Source organism: Sminthopsis crassicaudata, chromosome 5 (assembly GCF_048593235.1).
Source record: "Sminthopsis crassicaudata isolate SCR6 chromosome 5, ASM4859323v1, whole genome shotgun sequence".
NCBI classification, from domain to species: domain Eukaryota; kingdom Metazoa; phylum Chordata; class Mammalia; order Dasyuromorphia; family Dasyuridae; genus Sminthopsis; species Sminthopsis crassicaudata.
The window spans coordinates 22,170,483-22,196,482 of record NC_133621.1 but is presented as its reverse complement, the minus strand read 5'-3'; the positions used below and the strand labels follow the sequence as shown (position 1 = coordinate 22,196,482).

The following is a 26,000-nucleotide window of genomic DNA, read 5'->3' as shown; positions in this document are numbered from 1 at the left end:
TTGATTATAAAAATCAAAATTTTGATTTAAAAATTTCAATAAAACAAATTTGGGATTAATACCAAGATGAAAGACAGAATGGTTTAATGAAAAGAGGTCTTGACTTCTTGGCAGGACTCCACCTTGGATACTAATTATATGACTCTGGGCTGATCACTTAAACTTTCAATATTCCCAGGCATCTCTAAGGTACTTCCTCACCAAGATATTCCTACACCAATAAAATCATAGTTTCATTCTAATAAAACTCTCTGAAGCTTATGGTATAGTTAATCAAGTGATTCCACTACTAAAATCATCTCCTGAATTTAATTTTCCCTGAATCACTGAACAAACAAGCATTTATGAATTGCCTTTTCTGTCAGGAACTCTAAGTATTGGGAATACAATGACAAAAGTGAAATAGTCCTAGGCCTCAAACTTACATTTGAATAGGGGATAAAACACTTATATATGGATATCTGCACATATAATTTTAAGAGCTTAAATCTGCCCTAAAACATTTGGAATATCCTGTTGATACAGAAGGAATATAAGGTAGCTTTGGGTAGATAAGGAAACCATCAATTCTAAGAGGCAGGTGTAGAAAGGAAGGAAAGACAGACAGAGTAAAGATGAAGTATGCTGTACTTGCTGACTAGTAGACAATTGTGGTTGGATTATAAAGTATCTGGAAGGGGATGATGGGTAAAGAAGACATGCAAGATAGGTAGAGGCCAGGCTGTGAAGAAATAATTTCTCTCTCCTTTGTACCTTCTTTTGTTTTTTTCTTCATTCCTTTGATTCTTCCTTTTTCCTTCTTCCTTCCTTTTTTCTTTCTTTAATTCCTTCAATTATTTATTTCTTCTTTCTGTCCTTTTTCCTTCCTCCCTTCTTCTTTCTTTATTTTATTTTTTTCTTTTTCTCTAATTGTTTCTTTGTTTTCCCCTTTTTTATTCTTTTTTTTTCCTTGAAAGACTTGAATATGATTGTAGGCAACAGGAAAGGAACTGGTACACAGGAAAAAAGGCTGATGATTAGAGAAAGAAAGAGTGTATGAAATGGAGAAATCTCTTAGAGAAAATAAGAGTGACAATAGATAGTTGTGGTATAGTTCTAGTGGGCTATGGTGAGGAGGACTCCCTCTTTATCAGTGACTAGAGGAAAAGAGGGAATAGTCAAGGAACAAGCTATAGTTGTGAAATGAAGAGGAGGAGAAAAGATACAATTCTTGATTAATATCTTTCATTTTTATTGGTTTAATTGTGAGACAAACAACACATCAGCTAAGAAAGTGGGTAATGGACATTGCTTTATGGTATACTAAGGAGATAGCATTACCATGGAGATTTAACTTTCATACATCACTTTAAATATTTTATCTCCCATTTGATCTCAGCAATAATATTTGAAATTAGACAAGAAATTATGGCCATCCCTCTTCCTCCTTCAGACAATCTCTGCTTTGAAATTAAGTCATTAGTAGGAACACTAAGAAAAGAGGCTGAAATAAATTAACAGCTAAAGAGAGTCAGTCAATTGTCAGGTGTTTGTCAGCCCCTACGCTGTAACCTCCCATTACACTTCTGACAACTTCATGCTTCTCCTTCCTCCTTTGTAAAGCACTTTGGTGCTATCTATCCAAAGTATTTACTACTCTTTGAAAACATACTTGTAATTAGATGGAATCAAATTGCTTAGCAACCCATTTTCCCATTGATAGAAGGAGTTTTGATTTCTAGGAGATCTCTTTAATGAAATCATAGCTCCAGTCCTTGTTCCCACAATAAAGATAAATGTCTAAAGTGCCCTATTAATTAATTCTTATAAATTTGGCCACTCTGAAGGTCAATTATGCATAAACTGGCCTGGCTAATTGTTTTATGTGTATTATGTATGTATGTATATATATATATATATGTATGTGTATTCTTTTATTCATTCATTTATATTGATTGATATGCAGTCCAATGTCAGATTGGAACAATTATCCAGATAATTCAGGCCAAAGACAGTTATTCCATAATCTTAGTAATCTTAGTATAATCTTTCTCTGAGATATTTCGATACTAAACTGAATTTGGAAGGCTGCTGATCCCAATATTCTATGTATTGATACAATGGCAACTGAATCTTTTAATCCTAAATAATTCTTCTATGTGGGTCTTTTATAGATCCTTCCCAGAAGAACCATCCATTATATTTGTGGCCTTCTTCTCTTCTTGGCAGACTCCCTGTTTTAAGCCTTATAATTCTATCATCAATCAAAATGGTATAGTGAGGAAAGTCTGGGATCTGAGTCAAAGAACCTAAGATCTTAGCGCTCCTAATTATTAGTAACCTGTGTGACCTTACAGAGGTCATAACTTCTCTGGACCTCAGTTTTTTCACTTGTGAAATGAGGACCTTGGTGTAGATTATAACAATTGACCTTTGCAATAGCCCAGAGAAGATTTTAAAAATGGAAAGAAATAATGTCAAGATAGTAGCCTGTCTAAAGACCGGTTTCTATGTCAACTCATTGCAAAAAATGAAAAAAAAAAAAAAGAAGAAAAATCAATTTTTTTCTAGTGTTTAAATTTCTGTAAAGTTGATCTCTCAGGTCATTTCCAACTCTATATCTATAAGTCTAAGTTAAGGAAACACTGGGAACCAGTGTGAGAAGACTATAAAATCTGGTGCCTTCTCAAAAGATTTTGATTTGGTGATTTATTATATAATCATAGCACAGTGAAGCAGTTCAGTTGAGGTGGTTGTAATCATGGAAGTACAGAAGAAGCAGTCATGGAGAAATGATTTAAAACATCTTGATTGAAATATCCATAGCCAGAGTTCAATTAACTCTAGAATTTGAGGAGAAGAGAAAGAAATCTCTATGAAACTTGATATGTACAAGTTACTATATCTAAGGGGGCATTTTTATTGAGGTCCTTTAGAGAGGGCCAGAGACCCCATTATTGAAGAGGGTAACTGCTCGCAAGGTTTTGCATGGTGTTAAGAAGCCTTTCTCTCTAACATTCATTCCTCATATTTAGTCAAGATGGATTTCATTTTTGTATTAAAAGTTTTCTCCAAGTTAAAATGAAAATAACATTTATATGTAACAGGGTTGACCTCATCAGTCCACTAATGTCTTAGTGTGAGTGAATTCCTTGAGTGGGAGAGATCTAGAGAACAGGTCTTTGCTCTGTGGATAGGGATGGCAAATTTAGGACAAGATTTGGGGAAGAGCCACATAGGATCGGAGCACATGGATAGGTTGTGAACTGCCCAACTGGGCAAAGCGCCCACATTTACGAGATCATAGATCCCATGAAGTCTCAAAATCCCATCATTTCCTAATGGCGGCTTTGATGGCAAAGGGCATGGAAACATCAGGAAGTTATTTGATTAGGGAGTAGGGATGAGGGGAGTAGTATATGTCATTAAGTTAGAGGCTTTAGGCAGACTGGAAGGGAACTTAGCACTTACTAGTATTATTCCTATATTTAACAGATAAGGAAAATGAGACTCAAAAAGAGCACAGCGTAGATCATAGATATACATCTAGTAGGAATGACAGAGGCCATCTATATTTCAGATCACAAAACTGAAGAGTCATGAAATGAGTTAGGCATTGAAATGACAGAGCTGGGATTGGAATCTCATTTCACATCCAGCACTTTCTTCTGCTTTTACCAGACTATCGCCTTTTAGTGCTGAAATAATAAAAGGGGAAGGGATAGCAGGAAAATGTGTCTAAAAGAGATGTCTGCCTCATAGCCTTGGCCTGGGGCCAATCCCGCCTGCTAAGGATTAATCAGACAGTTACTATGGTGGGAGATCTAAAGGGATTGGACCATTTAAAATAGCCTGATAATTTTATTCCCACTAATATTTGTTGATGGGCAGGATAAAATATTCATGGTAATTGAAGCTTAGTGCTTCAGGGATTGGGACATAAAATGATGTTCTATGGAGCCCATATGATTCTATCCTCTTTCCTTTCATCTTCATATAATTTTATAAGCACATTACAAGGTTTTTGCCCCAATTAATCTGCCTGTGGTTATTCGGTTTAGCTTCTTCTCATGGTCATTTCCACAAGAATGAATCTAAAATTTCTTTTCAGAGATGTCATTAGGGAGGAGTTTGGGTCTTAAAATACAGCCAACTTGGGATCATCAAAAGGCTGAACAAGATCCTTAGTTCATGGATTCCGTGAACCCTCTGATTCTCTCTTACACTGATAGCCTTCTAGCTGTTTCTTTCCTCGTTAGCCCTTTCACTAGACAATAGTCAGGGCAGGATTATTGATTTGTACTACATTGGGGAAAATTTGGAAGGGAAGGCAGAGCAGGGCTGGCAGGGAGATTTTTGCTTTATCTATGGATTGTTTTAGATTGTTCATTTATTCATTCAGTTCATCATCAGTGGGAATTCCCCGGCAAGCTCACATCACAAGTCTGACCCCTCCTTCTTTCAACCTACAAATTTAAAAACGGCACAGATTATAACAACTGTATATGTTCAGAGAATGGAAAGGTGACCACAATAGGAAAATCAGGTCAAACTTCCTGGAGCAGCTGACATCTGAACTGGTGTTTGAATGATAGGTAACTTAGGAATATAACTCCATCGATGAATATAACAGGCTAAGGATAATGTTATTTGTAAAGGCAGAAAAATCAGTGAATACAAAATATATTAGCCTAAGATTAAGAGCTCAAAGGAACCCTTTAGAAAATTGAGTTCAACCCGCTAATTTTTACAGACAGGGAAACTTGAGGCCCAGCTAAGATAATTGATTTAAAATTATAATGAACCTTAGAGAGCATCTTGTACCATGTTCTTATTTTACATTTGAGGAAACTGAGATACACCTAGAGTAAGATATATGACTAAGGCTACATAGATAATAAATGTCAGGGTCAAGGAGTTATCTCAGCCAGGCTGGCTGGCATAGTATTTGGAAATAAGTCTGAAGAGGCAGTCTTAATCAGGTCCATTGGCAGCTGAGGTCTGGCTAGCATCTATGGGATAGGGGTGGGGGCATAAGAAGGGAGGGGGGCTTTGATACAAACTGAGAGCACTCTGTTGTTTTTGCTATGTAACAGTAGCTCTGCTGGAGGGTCTCTTAGTAATTAAATCACTGTGCATTTATTTCAGAGAAGCCTGGGACGCGGAAGCCTGGGGACTTGCCCCATTTCTGCAATAGAATATTCTGTAAGTAGAAGAGCATTTATTGTGTTTGTGTACTTGTTCTTACAGTAAGGATTGTATACTCCTTGCTGGAATGTTTTTTTCCCATAGTTTCTACATTCTGGACAAAACTAACAAAGAACTGACAGTTCCAAGCCACTCCACAGGCATTGATGGCCAGCCATTTTCGTCTCCTTGGCTCACACTTTCCCAAATACACAGATTTTGAGGTCAGTAGAGGAGGGTAAGAGCTACCCAATTTCTTCCCTTCAAAGTACGGTAACCTGGACCTTTCCTCGGAAGGCATGATGACTTACTCAACTATTGTAGACATAGACCACCAACTGCTATGGATAATAGATGAACCCAATCTTCCAAACACACTTTTCTCCTTCCCTTAACACCAACTTGGAGGAGAAAATTGAGCCATCTCCCTCTGTTCATAGTATCTGACCTAAGTAGGGGAAGAAGCCTCATCAAAGCCCACAGCTGAGTTACTTGGAAATGAAGCCAAGAGAATTGGAGTTTTGCTTACTGGTTGTAATATTCTGAAGGCGATGATGAAAAGTCCAACAATATTGCTATAATAACAGTAATAACAATATTGGCATACTTTACAATTTGCAAAGTGCCTCATATAATCTTTAGAGCCATTCAGTGAGGTCAAGGATCCCTAGCCAGATGTATCTTGGAGGCCTCATTTTATGTTTCTTAGACAAGAAGGGGAGAGTGAGCAGCTGATCAGGAACTCGTAATCCTCTGACTTCCTTTAAGGCACCATGTACCATGCAAAATATGGTGTAAATTTGGTGGGACAGAGAGGTTAATGACTTGGCTCAGGTTTCAGAGGTAATATGGAGCAGAGCTGTGATATAAACTCAATCAACAAGCATTTCTTCAGCATCATTTATGCACCTAGAATTTTGCTGTTTGCTGGAGATACCAAAATTAAAATGAAACTAAAATGAAAGGAGCCAACTTGTATACATATAAGGCCATATAAAATAGACCAAAGGTAATTTTCAAGGCAGTTGACTCAGCAGGTACAGGAAAGGCCTTATGTGAGAGGTCAGTCAGTCAATAAGTCTGTCAATGAATATTTATTTGTAAATAAATATTTAATAAGTGCCGACTATGGGCTGAGCACTATGCTAAGTACTGGGTATACAAAATATAAAAAAGAAAGACATCTCCTGACCACAGTATGCTTACAATCTAATAGAGGATGACAACACACACAAAAAGGAAGCTGTGCTTCTTCCTGTAAGCAGAGAGGTTCCAGAGGCAGAGATTGGGGGCGTGAGTACCAAGGCAGTTGTGATCTCACAGGAGGAGGAGGAGGGTCCTGTGGGCATAATGCACAAGTCTAAAGTAGTTTATCTGGGTGTGAGTGGGGGAGATGGCTTCTTCATTTACCACGTGAATTGTGTTTTAAAGAACCAGACAGGGAGGTTGGGAGGAAGGGCATCCCAGGCCCAGCTTGTGCAGTCTCAGAGATGGGAGAGGAATATCAGGAGTAAATAAGAGAGAAAAAGATGCACTTGTGTCCTTTAATGCCAAGCTCAGCATGCTTTCCATCCCATCCCTCTCCCCGATCTGCATGTTATAGTAGAAGGAAATTTGGATTCAGAGCCAGACAACATGGGCTCCAATTCTGTTTTGATCATTTTGCTATAAGATGAACTGGGGGCTTTACTTCCTTCAGTTTCCAAAGTCAAATGATTGGGTTCAATGACCTCTAGGGCTCTGCTCAGCCCTCACTCTGGGATTCCGGGATCCCTGCCAACTCTGAGAATCTATGTTTCTGTGTTGGGCAGCCCTGGCAAGGCAGAGGAAAGCTCGAACTAGAGGAAAAAGGACACATGTGTCTCCTTGTCCCTTTCCATTAAGTCAGAGTTCATTTGTTGTGTTTTCTGCTGTTGTTTAATGCAGAGACGCTGAGCAGGTATCCTACTGGAGGTGGTTGAGTTATTTGTACAGTGCCTTGAGCTCTTTGGATAAAAGGTGCTTTAAAAACCTCATAAAGTTTTATTGTGTTCCCTCTGTGTTCAGGCCCTCATGTGAGGTGCTGGGGGATGTTAAATCACTTCAAGGAGACAGCAGAATCCCTGCCCTTAAGGAACAGCTCATGCTCTTCGTTGCCTTTCCTTGGGCCACATGTTAGATGGTGCCTCCCTTCTCAGCATCTCCTGAAAAACAGCATTGTCCACTTCTTTAGTGGAAAAAATTGAGGGTTCCTTTGCATGAAATCTAATTGCATGGTAAATATTTTGTTCCAGCTATGTTCATTTTGTTTAAGTCTCCCTCCTTGCCTTCCCGTCCCTTTCTTTCTCTTCCCTTCTACCCTTCCTTTCCTTTCCCTTCCTTTCTTTTCTTTTACTTCCTTTTCTTTCCCTTATCTTCCCTTCCTTTCCCTTTCTTCCTTCTCTTTCTTTTACTTCCTTTCCTTTCCCTTCCATTCTCTGCCTTTTACTTTCTTTTCTTTCCTTTTCCTTCCCTTCCTTTCGCTTTCCTTCTTTTCCTTTCCCTTCTTCCTTTCCTTCCTTTGCCTTGTCTTCTGTTCCCTTTCATTCCCTTCCTTTCCCCCTTCCCTTGCATTTCCTTTCCTTGACTTCCCTTCCCTTGCTTGCCTTACATTGCCCTTCTTCCCCCTTCCCTTGCCTTTCTTTTCCTTGCCTTCCTTGCCTTTCTTTGCCTTCCATTCCCTTTCATTCCCTTGCCTTTCCTTCCTTCCTTTGCTTTCTTATCCCTTACTTACCTTCAATTCCCTTTCATTCCCTCCCTTCCCACTTCCCTTGCCTTCCCTTCCCTTGCTTGCCTTCTGTTCCCTTTTATTCCCTTCCCTCCCCCCTTTCCTTCCCTTGGCTTCCCTTTCCTTCCCTTGTCTTGCCTTGTTCTGTTCCATTCCATCCCATCTCCTTTTCCTTTCTTTCTCTTCCTCTTTTCCCTTCTTTTTCCCTCTATTTCTCCTGACCATCCTCCCCTCACCCTGGATAGAAACTTCCTTGTGTGTCTGTGCAGTGTCTCAGGGGAACGGCCTTGGAAACTTTTGCTCCATCGTTGCATTCCAAGCTCAGCATGAATGGCTGAGAATCCACAGCCCTTTCTGGCAGGAGATTTTTCCAGAGGCCCCATCCATAATGCTTTCATGCCAACAGCAGGGGTTTCCAGATGTGTCATTAGGGCTGTGGGCAGACAGAGTTTGCTGGAACTGCAAACCTGAACCCTTGGCTCCTGAGGCACTTGAGAAATGCTACATTGGAGGCCCTTCTTTCCTCTCCACAGCCCTCCTTTCTCCCAATTCTTGCACGCTTATTCACTGCTCACACTAGCTCGGATTCAGAATGGAAGTGGTGAGGTGAGGAGAGCGAGACTGATTTGGCGGAACCACAGCACCAGCTCTGCCGCCCGGGGCCTGTGGGCCTTTGAGTGTCTGGCAAAGGCTTTAGGATACTTTTTGCTGGGCCTCTCCCTTACTGCGAGAATCTTAGAGTGTATTTCTCTATTTGTGAAGCAACCTCTAAAGTCACCCTAAAAACAGTGATTAAGTACCAATAAACATATAAATATACGTGGGGACGCAAAGGCAGAAGTTCTATGAGGACAGGCCGACACATTTGGCTCCATCACTGGGGAGACTCTAGGGACATCGGCCCAAAGTTAAAAGGGACATTGTATGTTCTAATTCAAGTCCTCATTTTACAGATGAAGAAAGTAAGACCCAGAGAGGGAATAAATGGTCCAGTTACCCCAAAGGAACTAGGTCCTCTGACTTCAAATCCATTTTTTTCCTCTCCTGAAACCAGACTGCTTTCCAAGGGCAGGAAAACCAACTTTTGATTTCAGTTCTTGTGATCGTGCATGTGTGTACATAAATACAAATACAGATACAAAAATAGATATGGATACATCCGTACATGTATGAAAAACCATGGATATATATAATGCCCTCATACATATGTATAGATCTGCTGGCACATACTTATGAAAAGATATGCAATCTGCACCTCGATGTCCTGTGTATATATCTAAAGGTTACCATATGGACATTTATATTTACAAAGATACCTATATCGAAATCTCCATACACTTATACAGCTCAAAAAAGGTTTGCCTTTGTGCACGTATTAATGCAAATTGATCTCCATCTCTCTGGACACATGCTCACCTGCCAAGAGCTCTAAGGGGCTGGATGTTCCTTGCCCCAGTCCTAAGGAAATTCCAGTTGTTCCAGTTTGTTCCCCTACACTGACGCCACATTCCCATTAAAATTGGCCCACGCTTTGTTTCTGGCACATGACAATCCATCTGCTGCCTCCTCGTCTTGGGCCCAGGCTGCCTGCCATCCCTGGAAGGTTCTGTCTCTTCACCCTTGCCTCTTAGAATCTCAGCTCCCTTCAAACTCAGCTCTGGTGCTCCCTCCTCCAAGCGTTCTTTCCTGATTCTCCCCCAAGTGTTTTTCCTGATTCTCCCCCTTCCCCAGCTGTTAATGATCAGTCTCCCTCACAAAATCATTGTAGATTTATTTCTCATGGATTTCATTTTCTCTCCTCTCCACATTTCCGCTTTCTGCTCCCTTATTGTTCCAGAGAACTTCCTTGAGGAAGGAGATGGTTTCATTTCTATCTCGTTATCCCCAGCCTAGTCCGATCCCTGGCACAGAACACATTTCCTAACTGATTGCTGATCGATCCGTTGCTTCCTTTGTGAAACCTGGTTGCTAGGCACTGGGGATCAAAGACTAATTAAAACAGTCCCTTTGCTCAAGGTGCTTCCTTCCTGCTAAAAGAAACAATGCATCTGGATAGATGTCCAAAGAGTAGATAAAAAAGCAAATATAGAATATTTTAAATTGAGGGAGGTATTAAGCACTGTGGGGACTGAGAAAGGTCTGGCACAGCTGATGACACCTGAATAACACCTTGAATGGAGCTCCGTACCTATCACTTCATATTTGATTCCGACACCGAGTCCTGTGTCCAAAATCATGAACAGAAAAGGAGTAATACTTTAGCATTTCAAAGCTCTGTCATTTCCTTCATGTGGGTGCTTCCTTCTGGGAGGAGAACATGAGCAAACATTTTAGTTCAGTGGATGGGGAGTTTTCAAAAGCTACCAAAGCCAAAATTGTCCCCCCCTTCTATGCCTGGTACCTGTAGTTGGGACCCAAGGTCATTGTCCACCTCAAGGGGGATTATTTAAAGGCTTTCCCATTCAGTGGGAACTGACAAAGCTGTGCTCCGTTGGTCTAATCTTCCCAGACCCAGGGTCAATTCTGCATCCAGAAGGCTCATGGCAGAATGCAAGAGGCAGAATACAGAGAATAAACCTCAACAAAAGCAATGTGGAGGAAGAGAAACCTGCCCACTGAGAGGCTGAACAATAGATAAACTTCACAGAGCCCAAACAGTCTGTCTCTCAGCAGCACTCATGGTGTTACCCGCCACGGGGGTGCTTAACTTGGGCTTTGCGGAACTTTTCAAGTATATATTTTAAAACTATATTTCAGGAGAATTAGTTTCCTTTTTTGTAATCTATACTGTATTCAATTAAACATACTCTTCTGAGAAGGGGACCATAGGCTTCACTATATTCACATACACTCTCACACACACACACACTCACATATACATACACACACTCTCACACACATATACACATATACACACTTACATACACACATACACACATATATCCACACACACTCACACATATATCCACACATACATACACATACACTCACACACACTTATACAAACATACACACATGCAGTAAACAAGGATAAAAACATAGAGCCAGAAAGAAAGAAAAAGAGAAATGGAATGGAGAAGACAGAAAGGAATTGGGAAGATCGGATTCAATAAAACTGAGCCCCTGGCAGAAAGTAGCAAAGGGTTTTGTTGTCTCTTTCCCTCTGAGCCCTTCTATCTACCAGGGTACAGCATAATTCCAGATGTTCTCATTTCAAAGTTCCCTCATTTCTAGCATCCTGGATTCTTCAGAAGAAAAGCTTGACTTATGACTGGGTGCCTCCATCCCCTGCACATTCTGGTTCAGTGGGAAGGAAATGATTGTTTTGATTTGGTTTTGCATGCCAGAGCCTGGCCCAGCCCGAATGAGCTAGTCAGGCTAGTGGTTAGTCAGCTAGTCAGGCAATGACCTTTTTTTATACTAGGCCTTTAATAAGTGCTCTTTCTTGGGGTATCACTTGGGGGCTGAGATAAAAATCCAAGCAGCCCTGAGACTTCCTTGATGAAGTTCTTCCTCCCTAGCTAGCCTAACCTCATTCTCTCTTTTGCAAGATAGAATCCATCAACTAATATAGGCTGTCCCTGCTCAGTTGATCTTTTCCACCAGTGATCCTGAGCCGATCACATCTGTGATGGCTGCCATTTCTGTTTCAAGCATCAGACAGTAGGGGTAGATAGTAGAACATATCTAAAAACTGCCAGTGGCGTTCCCCCGACACCACACACACACACACACACACACGTCAGTCCTGGCACTGGGCCAGATTGCAACCGTCTGGATTCCTTCTGCATGTCTGCTCCAAGCTTATATGTTTCATATCCAACAAGGAAACATGCCTGATCTTGGAGTTCTGATATTGTCCTGGACAATCCAAGAAATATTGATGAGCAAAAAGACAGAATGACCTGACTCTTCACATTTCAGGGATCAAAGACTGAAAGTATTCTTGAGGAAATCAATCTTTGGAGGGGTGACTCTTTATTCACCCCTTGATCTATTAACAATAAGATAATTGCATAGAAAAAGCAAATGGTGTTTTTCTCACCTCATAGGATGAATTGATCCGTGGCTGGAAGGAACCTCAGAGTTCATCTAGTACCAGTAACACTTTATTTTTTTTTAACAAATGAGCAAACTGAGGCACAGGACGGCCATGGGCCTATAAATTTTGATATGGATAGAACCATAAAGGTCATTTAGTCTAACCCCCTCATTTAACATACAAGGCGACTGAGGCTCAGAGTATTTAAATGACTTGGTATTTGAACCCAGGCTGTTTGATTCCAAATACAGTGTTTTGATGAAGGAACAACAGTACTTCATTAGAGAACCATACAGCGGAAAGATCTATAGTTAAAAGAATTCATGTTCCCATCCCATCCTCTTTGACACTCCCATTGTATCTTGGGCCAAAAATTTGACCCAGAGTACTTCTGAGAGCAATTAAATGATCCAGGATCCCATAATTGCAGGCCCTTCCAAAATACTTGGCATTTTTTAAAATGTTCTACCAGGGAAGGAGCTCACTTTCAGTGCTTTCTTGGCCCAGCCCTTATCCAATTTCTGCATTCTGTTGGTACAACACATGAGTCTTCTCTGGTAATTTTGAGAAAACCCCAGCCTTCTCAAGTCTGGGAACAGATGGAACACTGAACTCAACTCCATTTCACAACAGGGACATGTGTTACTATCTACCAGTCTGTTTTCACTTTATGCGAGATGTTCTAGTCGGCAGAGTTATTAAATTTCTGTATGTACACAAAGCTTTTGAAGTGTGCTTGCTGTATAGTGCGAGTTAAAAGAAATGGGGGCTAGTCAGAACTTTTTTGTGGTTTTCTATAATTAAGGAGCCCTTTGGGAAGCCCGATAGTTTTAATAATTTTCCCAAGATTTGTTTTATAGCCAAAACTATATATGCATCTGCTTTTGTATATGTGTGAGAACATGCCAGTCAATTTGATGCTTAGTCCAAATATCATTTGTCCAAATAGAGGGTAGGAGGATAGAAAGAGTCCTTAGATCTAGACTCAGAGATCCTGAGTTCAAATGTGATTCTAATACTACCTCTGTCATCTTGGATAAGTCATTGATCTTCCCTTGGCCCTGTTTTTTTTTTTTTTTTTTTTTTCTATACAATGAGATTTTTGGACATGATAGCTTGGAAGTCTTGTTCAGATCTCCAGATCTATGATCTTCCATTGCGATCTATTTTAGATCAGAATTTCAAAGGGGATCAAGCCCAATCAGGATTCAATTTGATCCTTTCATTAATCAGTCCCATTTTATACAGTTGTCTGGCAGTATTTGTAGGTGTAGACATGTACATATGGATGTGATATAATTGTGAACTATGCATTTTGTATTTGGAGAATATTGTAGTGGCCATTTCTGAGGCTTTCCTTGTTGATGGTCAAAAAAAAGTTAAATCATCGATGCTCAGCATTATAGAATGAATAAGAAATTTGGAGGAGGAAGAGAAAAAGAAAAAAAAAGAGGAAAAAAGGAGAAGGAAAAGGGGGGAGAGAAGGAGGAGGAGGAAGAGAAAGAGGAGAAAGATAGGATGAGTTGGAAGGTGAGAGGAAGAGGAGGGGGAAGACTTACAACAGGAGGAGAAAAAGAAGAGAAGGAGGTGGAGGACAAAACTAGCCCAGGAGATTGACTTAAAACACAGCTAAACAATGAAGATATAAGATACTTCCAATACATTATTCGTTTTTGTTTTATTCTCAAATAATTGATGTATAATTTTGCTTTCCATGAATCAGATTTTGAAGGGCATGAAAACATTACCTGTTCTACAGACTAACATCTGGATCAAAAATCAGATTCCCTCCCAAAGCAACTGTATATCAGTTTAAGAAAACCTGATATAAAAAGCCCCTAAGTCAACAAAGACAGATAAACCAGCGGAAAGACTTTTAAGATCACAAGGAAGGATCTATTGCTTAATTAAAAAAATAACAGTAAAATAAGACCCCCTTCCAATTCATGACAAAGGGATTGGGTTTTCAGAGATGATCCTTGCTATAGCTTTTCTCAAAGTCCATTTGCAGATAAGGGTGGGGATGGTACTTGGATACTTAATGCTATTTATGATAAAATCCTAGATAGAAATGATACATAAACTACTTTAGTGGCCAGCATTCATGTTTCAATAAACCAAGTGGTCCAATAAGTCATGGACCCTCCCTATTTCCCATGATTACAGCCTCTAAAATCGGGCTCCCTAATTATTGCGGATATTGCTTTGTCTTTAGTTCCCTTCACCTACAGAGGGTTCAGAAATACCAGTTGCTGTATGAAACATCTTTTTCCTAGCCCTCCACCCACCCCTATGTGGCCAAATACCAAGAAATTAAAGCCAGCCCTCTTTGGTGGAGTCTGCTTAACTTTTAGGCCATTCGCCAAAAGGGTGTTATTTCTTAGGGAATGCTATTTCACAGGACTGGGGAAACTTGACCTTTTGATGGCATTTTGAATAGTAGGATCATGACTAAATCTGACTCTTTTAGTGAGTGACTAATAAGATAGGTGTGACCTGAAGTCGGTACCCATTATTCATCGTATAGGTCATTTGTGTTTGGAGAAATAGTTATCTTGGCCACTTGACTCTCAGCGTTCTTGGATGGAGAACAGTCACTATTCCTGTGACAGACCTGATTGAAGATCTTCAGGCAACTAAATGCTAATTTTCTCTCTGCCCGTTTTTAATTTAAAATTAAAATTTTAATTTTTACTTTGTCTCTGTTGTTTATGCGGCATCTTCTGTTGAGGGACTAATTTGAGTGGCTGCAAGGATGGGTTCAACTTTCGAGTGACATTCTAATAATACTAGAAATGAAGCCAACTCTGATGAGAATTGTAAATGGGCAAAGGTTGTCTTTTGCAATCTCTGCATCCATAGGCCCACCCCTTGACTTCCTAATCTTCCCCCTTTGTGTAGCTCCCCCAGTTTCCCTTGCTGGTGATATCACTTACTTTGGAGTCAGAAGATTGGGTCCAGATCTTAGGTCTATGATTTGTAAATATCTAGTAGATACCTCTATTGTACCATGTATAGAACATTGGATTTGAAGTCATGACATGCAAATCCTGCTTCAGATTCTTTTTTTTTTCTGCTTCAGATTCTTATTAGCTGTGTGTCCTTAGCCAAGAGAGTTCACTTCTTTCAAACTTAGTTTCCTCTTTTATAAGAATAACAATGACACCTACATTAAATCAGGATCAAATGAAATAGCAAGCAAAGTACTTTGCAAATCTTAAAATCTAATTGTTGTTTAGATCTTTCAGTCTTGTTTGACTCTTTGCCAATTTGTGCTTTTCTTAGCAAAAATACTTGAATGGTTTGCCATTTCCTTCTCCAGCTTATTTTACCTATGAGAAAACTGAGATAAGCAGGATGCAGTGATTTCCCATGTTCCTCCATCCAATAAATGTCTGAGGCCACATTTGAACTCAGATCTTCCTGGCTTCAGGCTCAGTGCTCTATCCATTTAACAACTAGCTGACTGAATTAATTCTAGCTATTATTATTATTATTGTGATTGTTATAGTTGTAGTTGTTATTACCTTTGTGACTTTAGGCAAATAACTTTATCCCTTTTGCCTCAGAGTATACAATGATGGAATTGGACTATTGTACCTATCCCTTTCCTTATGTTTTCTTTAGACCTCCATTAACACTGACTTCTCAACAGCCCTCATACTCCCACTTTCACACCCTTCTTTGCAACATGGAAATATTTCTTTTTGAGATTCTTTATTCTGGGCTAGCGTCTTATCTACTAAGTAACAAAAACATGAAAATGTCAATAATAGCTAAAAGCCATTATTTCCCCAATATAGATATTGAGGGGAACCCTCAGATAATGGAATCATAGAAGGGGACATAGAAATTACTTTTCTTATGAACATCAGTTTTCTCATTTGCAAAATGGGGTAATAAATCTTTTATATATTATATATATATATATTTATATATTATAAATTATTTTACAAGACTATTTTGGAAAAAGCACTGTATAATTTTGAGAGAATTATGAGTTGGATTTTAACCCAAAGGCATGCTTTTTTATATTCTTAATGCTTAGCACAGTGCCAGGCACATAACAGGCACTTAATAAATATTTATTGAATGAATGGATTCTCTCAAGACTTTTGAACCATATTCACAGTTCACTGAGGAGAAGATTTTAGGCAGATATATCATTTTAATAGCCCTCAAATAATAAGGGATAGGTGGTTATTCTGCCTATTAGAAGGCAGAATTAGAATATTAGAAATCTATTAGAAGTGATGGACTTTGAATCATTGTCAAATTTCTCTGCTTACTATCAATAAGACCACACGCAACTATTTTAGCTGAAATTGTGCTGTTTACAAGGATTACATAGCTTCTCTTGGTATCTTGTTCTGTTGTTTAATAGCTCCACATAAAAATATCTTTACAACTCAAATAAATCATTTGTGTGACAATTAAGAGCTTTTTCTCTTGCTCTTTCACATAAAGTCAAAATGTTAGAAATTGAAGGGATTTCAGAGATTACCTAATCCAACTCTTTTTATTTTACAGATTACTAAACTGAGGTTCAAGGAAGTAAAGTGACACAGTGTTATAGTTAGGTTGGACCCTAAGTCCTCTGACTTCAAATTCAGGGTGTTTTTGCTTTATCACACTGCTCTCTCATTGGAGATGGAAAATAATTGGTCATTTTCTACTAATAACTTTTCTTACAATGAAATTCATTTAAGTTTCTCCTTCACCTTCTCTCTTTTCCAGCTAAATAATCCATCTTGTCACATTTCTCCATGGGTTTTACTTTTTACTTCCCAATACATGAAGCCATAGATTAATCTACTTCTGTAATTAGAAAAAAAATTATGTCAGAGTAAAATCTCCATTGGTCAGGAAGGCAAAAAAAAATCTACTATTTTGCTTGTGATACATTTAAAGTTAGGTTCTGTTAACCTTCTCATGAGATACATCGTTTTTGCTCTAACTTGCATGGTCTTCAGAAATGTGAAGAATTATGTTGAAAAATGTCCAACAAATCTCTTCTAATTAATTTAATCCCCACAGATGAATACCTGTGCATTGGTGTAAGCCAGGCAAAGAATATCAGTACTTTTTGGACAGGGAGCTTTGGCAAGAGCATGAGACTCTTAATCTCAGGGTCGTGGGTTCGAGCCCCACGTTGGGCGCCAATATGTAATGTGCTGTTGTCTCCAGAAACTGCCGATCGCTCTCTGGGAGGAGATCTGCTGTCTCAACTGCCACCAAGTCTGACCTCGTGTAGAAACTCTTTCCCTCCAGAGAGCCGCCCCAACTCTGGCCCAGACAAGATTCATTTTGATAGAACTTGTTGAAAGATTGTATAATAGAGATCTGTCAAAAAGAAATTTACTGAGACTTAGATTTTAGGAAGAGGTCTAATGAAGGGGCATCTTAAGATAGGCCCAGATCATCTATTTTCTAGTTCTAATTATTTAAGAACATTACTGCTATATTTATTTTTAATGATACTATATTAGAATATGAGATGAAGTATATAATGACAATATATTATTATAGTGACTTAGATTCTTAGCTTAGAGTCAGAAAAATATGGGTCCAAATCCTCCCCCTAATATATAATAGCATGAGACTCTCGCAAAGTCACTTTAATTTGTTTCAGTCTCAGTTTCTTCCTTTGGAAGATGGGGATAATAATAACCCCTATCTCCTAGGTTTGTTATAAGGATAAAATGAAACAACTGAATAACTATTGCAAAACTTAAAAATCTTAGCTAATCCAACTCCTTTTATTTTACATATGAGTAAACTGAGGCCCAGGGAAGTCAACTGATGCAATGTTATACTTAGGATTGGACCCTAGGCCCTCTAACTTCAAATTCAGTATATTTATGCTTTAACAATCCTTTCTCATTGGAAATGGAAATTAAACTATATAAATACCTAAGCACTGTGCCTAGGGACAAGCACCAACTTCAAATGGCTCCTTAGAATTTAATCCAAAGATTAAGCCAAATTTCTTGGTGAAGGGAGATCACACACTAGGAATTTCTATACCGGGACAAAATCACACTTTCTTCTCCAATTCATATATTCTTGTATAATAGAAATTAAAATAAAATTCTGAGGTAATTTGATATTACTTCTTTCTGATAGAACTTGTATCTCAATAGGAGTAGATTAATGAATATTATTTTTATTTTTTAAAGACATAAAAAGGACCCTCAAATATTACCTTGGTAAATGCCCAACCCCATGACTAATGTTTCTTCTTTGCAGAAAATTTTATCTGACTTGTAAGCTAAATCTACTCTAGTATACTTCAGAATTCTTGTCTGAAGTATGGAAAACAATGGCTCATATATTTCATAATTTAAGTACACTGAGAAATTATCCCTCCTCTTTCCTTCCTTAAAAAAAAATCCAAGTGCCCTTCATCTTGCTCTACATATCCTATCTTTCACCTCTGGAATGTTTCTATTCTTTTTCTCGGAGACTTCTCTAAACTCTCAGCAGAATTCCTTTGCTATAGAAATGAATGGCAAGCTTAGAATTATTATTTTTCTATGTAATTTAATATTCTACTTTCTTCTATACTTATAAAATTTTATTTTATTATTTAATTCAATATTATGCTCTATTGCTTTGTTTAATATTCTATTATTTTGTTCTATTGCTCTTCTGAATGAATGTATTATGCAATAAGAGTCCATTTCCACGGCTGGAAAAGTGACCAAAAGCTCTCATAGCCTTTGGACAGTAGACTAGTGGGGCACATTAATATAATAGAAAGAGCTTATACGAAATAATGCAGAAGAAAGTGGGCAGAAGCAGGGAGCAATGTATACAATAACTACATCAATGTGAGTGAAAACAATATTGGCAGCCTTCAAAGCTCCAATCGATGTGACTTCTGAGGACTGTTGAATAAAGAACATTACAGGTGATAAACTGAAGGGAATCACAAAAAAATAGCCAATAAGTTGTTTTGTTTTGATTAGTTATAACTATGTGATGGAGAACTGAGGGAGAAGGGTTGTTACTGGCAAGTGAGTGGTGTTAAAAAAAATCACCAATAAAATATTTTAATTATTTTTAATGGAAGAGGAACCATTGACTGTAGGATTAGCAAACTTGTGTCTCAGACTCTTCTCTATCACCTTAGGCAAGACATTTAGACCTCAGCATCCTCATCTATAATATGGGCAAAATACCATTTGGACTATCTATTTTATTGTTCTGTCATATCTGGACCATAATGTCAATGGGATCTTCTTGGCAAAGATACTGGTGTGATTTGTTGTTTACTTCTCAAGCTCATTTTATAAATAAGGAAACTGAGGCAAGCAGGATTAAATTACTTGCCCCTGGTCATGTAGTGTCTGAGGGCACCCTTCCCAACTCCAGGCTCAGCATTATCCACTGAACCACTTAGCTGCTTCACTACTACCTTACAGGGTTATTATAAGTATAAAATAATATTACAGCTATCATCTTTGCTTTTAGTTATTTCTGTCATTGTCTTATAAAAAGGGCACACTTTAAACAACTGATTCACGATTATCTGTTATGACTATTTTGACCTATTGGGCCTGTTGTCAGTTAATCACATGATCCCTCTATAACACCTCCCATGAATAAGCAAAATAAAAATTATAGCATTTCACTAAAAAGTTGAAAAATAATTTTTTTCTCTGCTTTTTTTCCTCCTTTTTTACTCAGTGTTATGGATTTTCATGAACCTGGTCTAACAGTGTCTCTAGTGTGCTCGTATTTATGCTACCTTTCACGCACCCATGGGCAGTGACCATGCCCTTTCAGGATTTGAAACGATGTTAGAAAAACCAGGTGACCTTCAAACGCTACATTAGTGGGACATTTTGCTTCTGCAACTTCACGGTTTTAGCTAAATAGTAGGTCACAGACAGAAGAGTTTTCTTTCATTATGAAATGAAAAAGAAAAATAGGCCATGGTCTGAAAGGAAGCTTCTGCTCTTAGTGCTCCAGGGGCTCTGTCAGAGCTGCTTTTGGGAGAACGGAGGATCTTCGAGAAGGAAAGAGCCATTTGTAACTATTAGCATGAGGCTGATTACACATACATGGGTTTCACTTAGCCCTGGGATGGCAGTTGATGGGACTGCTCCCAGACTTATTTGGCAATAGGGCAATAACCAGAGATTGTAAGGATCACAGTGTTGGAAGAGTCCCCAGAGACCATATGGGTCAATCTGATACCTGGCTGAGAATCTTTTCTAAAACACAAAGGATAAAGGGCCATCCATCCTGTGCCTAAAGACCTCTAGTGAAAGGATATCTACTACCCACTAAAGCAAGCTATTCCATTTTCATTCATTCATTCACTCACTCATTCATCCAACCAGCAGTGAAAAGGAATCCATTGCTACCCAAGGCAGTTCATTCCCTTGGAGGACAGCTTCTATTATTAGGAAAGTTTTATTCTTTTATTTATTAACCTTATCTTCCAACTCTCACCCATGGGTCCTAGCTCTTCCATTTGGGAACAAAGAGAAATACATCTTTCAGATGACAGACATCCAGCTATTTGAAGGTGGCCATTATGCACTCCCTATATCTCTTTTTTTTCCAAGGCAAACATCATTATTTGCTTCAGTTGATCTCCATACATATGGTTTCCATTGCCTGGAGTGAACATCATTGAGGCAGCTTTTTATTAATAATCCACTTATGGAAAACTCCCTTAAACTTCACAAAGTTCTTGCACATATCTTCTCAGATTTTTTCCCTGAGGCAATTGGGATTAAGTGACTTGCCTAGGATAGTGTTAAGTATTTGTGGTCAGATTTGAACTCAGGTACTCCGACTTCAGGGTTGGTGCTTTATCTACTGTACCACCTAGCTGCCCCAATGTTTTTCATAAATGACTTCCTATGCCAGAGAGAGGACAGGTCCTACAATCCTTAGACTGAGTCACAACATGGCTGAATTACTTGTCAAAGTTCTCAAAGATATTAAAAATTGCCATACATTCTCTTGAGTTTTATAACATGTTTTTTTTTCTCTCAAAAAGATCATAACCACTTTATTTAAAAATAAGTTTTGTTAAAGACTTTTTTACACTCTTTGCCCCCGACTCTTAAACCAAAACTCTTCTATAACAAAAAACACATATAAACAAAAACCCTTGACTAATCCGGAATACAGTATTCTGCCCTAATAATCATCTATCTCTAGGCTGACAGAGCATCTTTTTCTTTTTTTTTCATAGAATATTTTTAAATAGCCAGAAAGAATATTCCTTTTACTGATATTTCATTTATATTGTAGTCAATGTGTACATGTATATATGAATATATATATATGTATATATACACACATATTCATACACATATGTACATGTGGGTATATATGCATATAGAATTATATACATGTATTTATACTTATGTACTTCTTTCTACTTTCTACATCTGTTCAAAGATTTCCTTGTTTTTTTTTTTTCTGGATAAATCCATGTATTTTATAATCTTCAAAACTCTTCTATGATATTAACATACCATTATGTGCTTACTCATTACTAAAATGACTGGAAAACACTTTTATCAGTCCATTTCTAACAGACAAAATTGCTGCTATGAAAATTTTAGCATTTAGAAGGGTTTTGTTTCTGTTTTTCACTTTCTTGCATTCCCAATATTTTTTTCTCCAAAATGCTCTCTCCCTAGGTTTTTCACACATGACAAAGCATCATAGGAAAGCTTTGGAGAAACAGGCATTATCCTGTCTGCCTCCTGGTGGGAAGGATCAGTTCAGGTTAACAATGATATTATGGTGAATATTCTGCCATAATTCCTACACCAAATTGTTCTGAAAGCTAAAGGACTCAGTGACATTTTATAGATTGGGAGAATAAGAACCAGACTTTCTGAGTTAAGCAGTATACCATTGATGTTTACATTGTTAGACTTAGACTCTGAGCAGTGTGGATCTGCAGTGAAATAGAAAGAACATGAAATTTGGTATCAAAGGGTTTGGCTTCAAATATTGACTCTCAAACTATGTGACCTTAGGGAAGATGCAACTCTAAGCATCTATTTCCTCATCCGTAAAAGGAGAGAATTTGATGAGTTGACCTTTGAGGTCCTATACATCTATGAATCGAGATTCTATTAAAGCCAGATGGTAGCTTGAAGCGTACCCCAAAGAGATCGTCCCAAAGATTGTGTCCTGAGCTTCCCCTATGTATTATAGAGTCAAAATTGGGCAATAATCTGAAATATATGGTATAAAGAAGGAGAATGCTGCTCTTGTACCTTGCTTCACATCCCAGATCATATTTTTTTTAAAGTTTTGTGGCCTCTGACAGATGCTTGGACCTTTCAAATCGGTTGTCCTCAGCTCTAAAATAGAGATAATCATACAAGTAGCCCTTATTTAACAGGACTATTATGGGAGTCAACGGAAATATGGTAGGCAGAACAGATGAGGGGAAAGAGTCAAAGAACAGATGAGGGCTTCAGAGTCAAAGAATTAGGGTTAAATTCTAGGTTTTCCATTTACCATGTGAATGACTTTGAACAAGTGACTTTATTTGTCTGCACTTCAGTTTCCTCAACTCGAAAATGAAGGGGTTAGTCTAGACAGCCTTTAGGGGTCACCTGACTCTCTAATTCTATGCTCCCATGAAGTTATTAAAGTGCCCAATGATTTAATCTTTCTTTTTTCACTATCTTTACTCTTTTATCTCATCATTTTTAAAAACAGAAAATTACCTGGGTAAATAAAGGCAGAAAATACTAAATAACTAAATAACTTTCTTTCCCAAAGAATTGCTCATAAAAATCCTTTTTTGTGTGTAAAGGCTGAAAATCGATCTTTTCTGATATTAAGTGATTAGAATCTCTCTCATTCTAAGCTTAGAGTAGACAATTTTAGCAATGGAATGAGAAATGAAATATCTGCAAAAATTATTTGAGAAGGTACAACAGACTGCCAACAGAACTGGGCCAGCTCTGAATGAGAAATAATAACAGTCTAGAGTCGACTTCCATAACCCCAGGGGTCACTGAGGATTTTAAAGGATGTTGTGAAAAGTCTTGACGAAAATTAACTTTAGTTGACTTTGCTAGAAAGAACGAATACATGATACCCAGTGCTTTTAGAAGGTATATGCTGTCAAATAAAAACAAAAGAAAGAGGAGAGAGACAGACAGACAGACAGAGAGGTATATAGAGAAAAAAAGAGAGACAGAGACAGAGAGAGAGGGGGGAGAGATAAAAACAGAGATAGACAGAGACAGGGCAGAGAGACATGAGACAAATAGACAGAGGCAGACAGAAACAGAGACTGAGAAATAGAAACAGAGAGATACAGACAGAAATAGACAAGACAGACAGAGACAGATATGTAGAGATAGAGACTTATAGAGAGAAAAAGACAGAGAGACAGACAAAGGCAAAGAGAGACAGAGATGGAGAAGCAGAGAGAATTTCAGAATATTTTAATTTTATTTGGCTGTTTTTTCCATTCATGATGGCTTGTCGCTGCCATCCTCCATGTCTAGGCACCTCTGTCCTTGTATATGCTTCTGAGTCAATACTAGTAACAGAAATAGCTGTTTTGTTGTTATTCAGTTGTTTCAGTCATGTTTGACTCTGAACCCAGCTGGGATTTTCTTAGCAAAACAACTTGACTGATTTGCTATTTCCTTCTCCAGCTTGTTTTATAGATGAAGAAACTGAGAGAAACAGGGATTAGTGACTTGACTATGGTCACACAACTATTAAGTGTCTGAGAGTATAATTGAACTCAGGTCTTCCTGGATCCAGTCCTGGTACTTTATATACTATGCCACTTAGTCATCACAGTAACAGAAAAAAAAATGAAGCAAAATATTTCTTTGGCACATCACTCTCCTTTCTCTGATCGTTGACATTCATGGGGCCACCAGGAATATTCTTTCTGTGTGTGTCTCTATCTCTGTCTTTCTCTGTCTCTCTGTCTCTGTCTCTTTCTGTCTCTCTGTGTTTGTCTGGATTATAGAATTTATTTAATGCTTTTATATATATACATATACATATATATATACTTCTTAGACAAATTATGTTTTGGAAAGAAGGGATCAGTTTTATTTGCTATTTGCTATTATTCTACTATTGCATATTGAGTATATGAAAAATGGGGGAAAAAAGGATGTCCTATTTCCTCACCTCAAGGAGATTATTGTCTAATAGGAAGCTACCTCTATTTCAGTAAGTGAAAAACAATTTGTGTACTAAGAGCACTAGAAGAGGCCCCAACAATGTGATCTAAGAAAATATGGAGAGGAAAAGTCACCTGAAAAGGTTGGAAAGGACTTTCCAGAAGAGCCTGAAGAAAGAGATCCAAGTCAGCAGTCAGTGCCAGTGGGGGCTAATGGGATAGCCTCCTCATTGGTCTCCTAGCCTCCAGGCTCTCCATTTTCTAAGTCATCATCTCCCACAGCTCTTCCTAAAGTAGAAGCCCAGTGACAATCCCTCACAGCAGAAGCTTCACTGCCTTCTCCTTATTGCCCTAAGATATAATACAAATGCTACAAATGGGCATTGAAAGCCTTTCCCTTCCTGCCTTCAGTCCACTGAGGATACAGCCAAAAGACCTCTGTTACGGGATGGAATTTACATCCTGGCTCTGCCACTTAACTTTCAACAGAATATTTAACCCCTTTCCCTCTCCATCTCTTTACTTGTAAAGAGTTGGTTAGGGTTCACTTACCTTCTCCATCCCTTCCAATTCTAGATGCTATGAGTCCAACCCTCCCTTGACTTTTTGTCCATCATTACCTCCCTATGCGCTCTCTATTTTAACAAAACGGACATTCCCTGTATTCCTTAAACTTGCCATTCCATCGTCTTCCAACACGGTGCTTGCACAGACTGCTCTATGCTTGGAATGTCCTCCCTGTAATAATTCATTTCCTTCAACCTTCAATTAAAATCTCAACCCCTACATGAAGCCTTTTTTGATTTCCACATCCCCTGCCTCCAGCTGCTACTGCCTATTCCCCTAAATTGCCTTGTATTTATTTTATATTTGCTTACAAGAATGTATCCTATTTATCTCAACAGAATGCAATTTTTATTGTGAGCAAGGAGTTTTATTTTTACACATTAGTGTTCAGCACCTGGGATAGGAACAATAGCTTTGGTCTTGAAGTGGAACTTTATCCATGGGTGATTAATAAATGCTAGCTGGTCTTGGCTTAGACCATGGTGTGGGTGGATGCAATGCGGGCAGGGGAGGGCAGTGTGGGACTGATAGTAGTGCAGTTTGCTGGCAACCTGGAGAAGTTAAGCCAAATGAATCTGGGAAGGCAGGTAAAAACCAAACTGGATAGGGCCTGAAATGCTAGGCTTGGAAAATCATACTTTTTTTCTTAGATGTAATCACAAGATATTGAAAGGTTTTAAAGACTGTGAGTGACACAGACGGTGTCTCAGGAAGATTATGTTGGCAGCTAAGTGAAGGATGGGTCAGAGGAAAGACTGGGGGGAGGGAAATCAATTAGGAGGTTGTTCAAAAATAATATTGACACTCTATGTAGAGGCCTGAGATGGCTATCTTAGCTTATCTATTAAATTGTTTCCATGGAGGTGGCACTTAAAAAGTATTTTGAGTCTTTCTTTCTTTCTTTCTTTCTTTCTTTCTTTCTTTCTTTCTTTCTTTCTTTCTTTCTTTCTTTCTTTCTTTCTTTCTTTCTTTCTTTCATTCTTTCTTTCATTCTTTCTTTCTTTCATTCTTTCTTTTACTCTTTCTTTCATTCTTTCTTTCTCTCTTTCTTTCTCCCTTCCTTTCCTTCTTTCTCTCTCCCTCCCTTCCTTTCCTTCTTTCTCTCTCCCTTCCTTCCTTCCTTCCTTCCTTCCTCCCTCCCTTCCTTCCTTCCTTCTTCCCTCCCTCCCTTCCTTCCTTCCTTCCTCCCTCCCTCCCTCCCTTCCTCCCTCCCTCCCTCCCTCCCTCCCTTCCTTCCTCCCTCCCTCCCTCCCTCCCTCCCTTCCTTCCTCCCTCCCTCCCTCCCTCCCTCCCTTCCTTCCTCCCTTCCTCCCTCCCTCCCTTCCTCCCTC

General features: G+C 38.6%; 1 protein-coding gene across 2 annotated transcripts in view; it reads left to right on the top strand.

Annotated features, from left to right (window-relative positions):
* The window catches only part of RBMS3 (RNA binding motif single stranded interacting protein 3), a 1,412,069-nt gene that overhangs the window by 516,065 nt on the left and 870,004 nt on the right, over nucleotides 1–26,000 (top strand). For both annotated transcript variants that reach the window (XR_012482314.1, XM_074267882.1), the window contains exon 4: nucleotides 5,128–5,184. Coding sequence is in view for 1 of the 2 variants with exons in the window: in XM_074267882.1 (XP_074123983.1) it covers nucleotides 5,128–5,184 (57 nt within the window). In the remaining variant the exon portion in view is untranslated. The remainder of the gene's footprint in view (nucleotides 1–5,127; nucleotides 5,185–26,000) is intronic.